Below are 6000 nucleotides of genomic sequence, written 5' to 3'. Positions count from 1 at the left end.
CCTTCCGGGCTTCACTCAGACACTCATTCATGTCTGTCTGACATTTATCCCCAGTGAAGCCCGGAAGGCACAGGCAGGAGAAAGTATTCACTCCATCTACACAGGAACCTCCATTCTGGCAAGGATCTAAGCCATTGTACACAAGAATTAGAACTCTGAACAGCAGCATCCATTTAACCTTAGACTCATAAAGGTGAGTACCCTGAACTGAGCCACACTAACAACAGTAACAATTCTGACTTTTCTTTACATCTCTTTTTCCCTGACTCCTCCAATTACATAAATGAATATAGTAACACTTGTCTGAGATTCTTAGTAAGAATCTGTTTAATAGCTGGAAAGAACTTTACATGTATCACTGTCTTGCAAAATTAATACTCATAAAACTAGGGATGGGATAGATATTAATTAGTCCCCTTGTGCTGATCAACCTTTTCTTTTCCCTCCCTCTCTTCCTTTCTTCCTTTTCTTGTTTTTGTTTGTTGTTTTTTAGATTTACATACAACTAGGAAACGAGCATTTTTAAATTTTAAACATCATGTAGTTTGATCTTAGAGAACACTTTACAGTCATAGCAGTTAATCAAGAAATTTTGAGCTATTATCATAGCACAGTCCTCTGCAACACAGAAGGCACTCGAATCGGAACAAGAAAGGTAAGATGTGGCTCCTGGTCTTAAGGAACTTGAAATATAATTACAAGACAGGTCATAAACATAAAGAGAAAACTAAACACCAGGTGGATAATGCAGCCCTTATTTTATAAGAGAGATATTTATACCTTAGTCATCTATTAGACTAATTTCATTCTAAGGTTCATTTGCAGTCTCTACTGGAACAACTCTAGAAGTCATATTATCCCTTCTTATACATAACACTACACAGCTACTGTAATTTCCACAGTTCCTTTCAAGCAACTCACAGTAATTCACTGAATAATTTAAAACTAGTTGCAAATATTGTTAGTCCTACTTCAAATAGGAAAAAATGTTTAAATAGTAGAAATTTTATATACTAATTCATGTGGGAAAGGAATCCAAATAGTTTGATCCCACTTCCTTAAATTTCTCCATCAGTTGTACCTTGGATATGTTTTTTTTCACCATTAGTCATATAATGTTGAAATTATTTGTCTGTCTTTATTTCCTAAGAGACTATGAGTTTCATAAATGTAAGGTTTTATTTACATTGGCACTGTCAGCCCCTAGTATAGTGCCATCCATATGATAATCTGAAATGATACATGCTGTGAATAAGATGCCATTACTCTGGATGCACTATGATAAGCTTGTTTGAAGTTTAATGATTTAATCACCACACAAGTAACTGAATACAAGTGGCCCCCCATATTCATGTGTTCCACAATCATGGATTCAACCAACCAAGGACAGAAAAAAAAATTTTTTTTAATCCCAGAAAGTTCCAAAAGGCTAAACTTGAATTTGCCATGTACCAGCAAATATTTACATAGCACTTACACTGCATTAGGTATTACAAGTAATTAAGAAATGATTTAAAGTATACAAGAGGATGTGCATAGGTTATATGCAAATACTACACTGTTTTATATAAGGGACTTGAGCATCTGCAGATTTTAGTATCCACAGGGGGTCCTAGAACCAATGCCCTCAGATACTGAGAGATGACTGTACTGATAAGTGCATCACATTCGTATGTTGAAACTACTGAAGTTGGGTAAGGAACCACTAGAAAGAAGTAGGCAGAACAATCCCTAAAGTTTACACAAGGCTGAGCACAGTTCACATTCATATCAGTCAGAATGAAAAGATTCCCTTAAGATGTACAGTGCCAAGTAGAGCTCTCAGAGAAAAATAAAATTGTAAAAAAATTCACACAAATCTACAGTGACAGAGGTAGATCCCTAGTTGCCTGAGACAGGAAAGTAGAAAGGAGGGTTAAGTTACAGGAGACGAAATACATTCAAGGGGATGAATGTGATCAGTATCTTAAATACTGGTTTGAGTTGTCATATGTCAAAACTTACTGGACTGGTTCATTTAAATACTGGCAGTGTGTTGTATACTTAATTATACTTCAAGAGATCTGCTTTTTATTAGAAGCTTTCATAGCATTGTCCCCACTTTGACAATGTACAAAAATCAGTAAGGCAATGCTTAAAAGTGACTCCCGTGTATTAACTCCTAAAGCCACTAGCTTCAAAATGAAGATTTTTAAAATACGAAGACTAAAGACAGGTGATACACTATTGGATGGCCAGCCTCACCACCGAGAGGCAAGTGCCCCACCAAGTCCTCCTCTGCTCCCTTGGCTCTGCTCTCCCCCAGGGGCTCAGGAGCAGGCTGGCGCACTCACTGGCAAGGCAGTCATCAATGTCCTCCTCACAGTCCATGCCACTGAAGCCTGGAGGACATTCACACATGTAGCTGCCCTGGGTGTTATGGCAGAGACCGTGGTTCATGCAGGGCTTGGAGACACACTCATCAATGTCGATGGTACACCGCTGACCTGGAAACAAAGGGGCAATGAACGGTCCAGTCTTTGGAAATCGATTCCCACACAGAAATTTATGTGGGGGCTGAGTTTTAGCTGGGGTGGGTGGGGCTACTGCAAATATATTCTGTTTGGTCTCCTGCTTTGGGAAGTCCCTTCAGGTTTCTTTGCCCCCAACAAGCTGCCGCCCAGATGCTAAAATTCTACATAGAACATCATAGTTTCAGACTCTGGTTGGAGTCTTCTAGCCACCAGGGGGCGGCAAAGACACGTAAAATGGAAAGTCTTTCTAAAACATTCCAGTTAGCAGCTTCAGCTTTTACACAAGGCCTGTGTTCTTGATAAAAAAGGGCAAGCCTCAAAAGATAGATCCTCCATGTCATCAAATAACCAGATCACTCTGTTAAATGCTCTTAGTTTCTACATTCTGACTCTGTTACCTTGCCAGCCAGGAGCACACAGGCAGGAGTAACTCTCAAAATTTGGTGCCTCTTTGCAAACACCAGCATTCTCACAAGGGTTTGGGGAACAGGGAGCCAATACGGTCTGACAGTTCTTGCCTGTAAATCAAATGACAGCGTTTATTATAGAGAAGAAGTCCAAGGAACTGAGATTTCCCCAAATTCTATACCAAAGGATGCTTTCCAAATTCAGATCTAATGTAATGAATAAGTTTTGTGATCTGAGAGACCTACGGACCTTTGTGTCTTGGATCTGATGGGATAACTCACAGTGTGATCTCAGGCAAGTTACATTCTCTGAGCTTCCACATAAACAAGATGGGAATTAGGATGGTATGTAACTCATAGACGCTTTTTGTGGATTAAATGAAAAAATGTTTACAAAGTTCTTATTAGCATAGGGCCCAGCACATGGAGTAAGTACTCAACAACTGCTGGGCTGCTGTCATCTTCACATTATTATCACAAGTGGTTATGTGGATTTAGAAACTGACATCAATCAGGTGTGAGAGTTTTTGCATCTTCGTAGCTAAGATTCAGCTACTCAGAAGCTTAGCGACATAGATCCACCTTGCAGAGTTAACAACACAGCCTCCTATTCTTAAACCTCTGCAGGCCTGTTCTAGAAGGCAATGGGGTTGATCAGAAGGCCATCAGAGGTGGAAACCAGTGAAGTTATACCAACTGCCTAGTAACATCTCTCTTTATTTCAACATCAAAACATGACATTAATAGTTGCCCACCAACATTTCCTACCTTAGTATACTGAATATAAGATTCCAGAAAAAAATTAAAAGAATACTTTTATTAAAAGGAGATGGGTTTTTTCCAAGATGGTGGAGGAGTAGGAGGACATGGAGTTTCTCTCTCCCCACAAATGTATCAAGAATACATCTACACGTGAAGCAGTTCCCACACAGCACCTGCTGAACACTAGCAGAGGACCTTGGACACCTAAAAGGACAAGAAAGATCCCCACATCATGGGTAGGTTGAAAAAAAGAAGGCAAAGGAAGAGGAGAGGAAGCAGGATGATACCTGCACCCCTCGTGGGGAGTTGGAAGGTATGGAGAGGTCCCTGCAAAATAAAAATCTAAAAGAACAACTAAATAAAGAGGATACAGTCAATCCACCTGAAAAACAATCCAGAATAATGATAGTAAAGATGACCCAAGATCTCAGAAAAAGAATGGAGGCACAGATCAAGAAGATACAAAAAATGCTCAACAAAGACCTGGGAGAACTAATGAACACACAAATAGAGACAAATACAAGAAGTGAGATGAAAAATACACTAGAAGGAATCACCAGCAGAATAGCTGAGGCAGAAGAAGGGATAAGTGACCTGGGAGACAGGATGGTGGAAATCTCTGTGGTGAAACAGAAGAAAGAAAAAAGAATGAAAAGAAATGAGGACAGGGACTTTCCTGGCAGCCCAGTGGTTAAGACTCCACACTTCTACTGCAGGGGGCAAAGATTCAATCTCTGCTTGGGAAACTAAGATCCCGCATGCTGCAGGCTGTGGACCAAAAAAGTCAATATGAAATATATAAATAAGTAATGTTTTTTTTTTTTTTTTAAAAGAAATGAAGACAGTCTCAGAAACCTCTGGGAAAACATTAAGTGCACCAATATTTAAATTATGGGGTCTAAAAAGAAGAAAAAGAACCTGAGAAAATATTTGAAGAGATTATAGTTGAAATCTTCCCTAAAATGAGAAAGAAAGTGGTCACCCAAGTCCAGGAAGCACAGATAGTACCATAGAGGATAAACCCAGGGAGAAACATGTCAAGACACACATTAATCAAACTAACAAAAATTAAATACAAAGAAAAAGTATTTAAAGCAACAAGGGAAAAACAACAAATAACATATAAGGGAATCCCCATCCCCAAAAGCTGATTTTTGAGCAAAAATTCTGCAGGCCAGAAGGGAGTGGCATGATATATTTAAAGTGACAAAAGGGGAAAACCTACAATCAAGAATACCCAGCAAGGTTCTCATTCCAATTTGACAGAGACTCAAAAACTTTACAGACAAGCAAAAACTAAGAGAATTCAGCACCACCAAACCAGCTTTACAACAAATACTAAGGGAAATTAATTCTCTAGGCAGGAAACACAAGAGAAGAGAACAAAAGAGGAAAAGAAAAAAACAGGGACCTAAAAAAACACCCCTCAAATTTAAAAAAATGGCAATAGGAATATACATATCAATATTTATGTAAATGGATTAAATGCTTCAACCAAAAGCCACAGACTGGCTGAATGGCAGCAAAAACAAGACCCACATATATGCTGTCTACAAGAGACCCACTTCAGACCTAAGGACACACACACAGAATAAAAGTAATGGGATGAGAAAAGATAATACACGCAAATGGAAATCAAAAGAAAGCTAGGGTAGCAATCTTATATCAGACAAAACAGACTGTAAATAAAGACTGTTACCAAAGACAAGGGAGGACACTACATAATAATCAAGGGATCAATCCAAGACAATATAACAATTGCAAATATATAGGCACCCAACACAGGAGCACTTCAGTATACAAAGCAAATGCTAACAGCCACAAAAGCTGAAATCGACAGCAACACAATAATGGTGGGGACCTTTAACACCCATTATACCAATGGACAGATCATCCAGATAGAAAATTAATACGTAAATATAAGCCTTAAGTGGCACATTGGACCAGATAGACTTAATTGTTATTTATAAGACATTTCATCCAAAAGCAGCAGAACACACTTTCTTCTCAAGTGCACAGGAAACATTCTCCAGGATAGATAGCAACTTCGATCACAAATCAAACCTCAGTATATTTAAGAAAACAGAAATCATATCCAGCATTTTTTCCAAACACAACACAAAGCAACTAGAGAAAGAAGAATAGATAAACTTCCAAGTAAGTAGAAGGAAAGAAATCATAAAGATCAGACAAAAAAAAAAAACAAATGAAATAGAGACAAAGAAAACAGCAAAAATCAATGAAACTAAAAGTTGGCTCTCTGCGAAGATAAACAAAATTGATAAACCTTTAGTCAGAGTCATCAAGAAAAAAGAGGA

General features: G+C 38.4%; 1 protein-coding gene across 1 annotated transcript in view; it reads right to left on the bottom strand.

Annotated features, from left to right (window-relative positions):
- NOTCH2 (notch 2) overlaps positions 1–6000 on the bottom strand; it is a 175669-nt gene that overhangs the window by 26496 nt on the left and 143173 nt on the right. The window contains exons 16-18 of the mRNA XM_010832827.1: positions 2912–3031; positions 2334–2486; positions 1–126 (exon numbers count right to left, since the gene is read on the bottom strand). Of these exons, the coding sequence (XP_010831129.1) occupies positions 1–126; positions 2334–2486; positions 2912–3031 (399 nt within the window). The remainder of the gene's footprint in view (positions 127–2333; positions 2487–2911; positions 3032–6000) is intronic.

The sequence above is a fragment of the Bison bison genome, unplaced genomic scaffold (genome assembly GCF_000754665.1).
Source record: "Bison bison bison isolate TAMUID 2011002044 unplaced genomic scaffold, Bison_UMD1.0 scf7180017862278, whole genome shotgun sequence".
NCBI lineage: Eukaryota > Metazoa > Chordata > Mammalia > Artiodactyla > Bovidae > Bison > Bison bison.
This window is presented reverse-complemented; position numbering and strand designations above follow the sequence as displayed.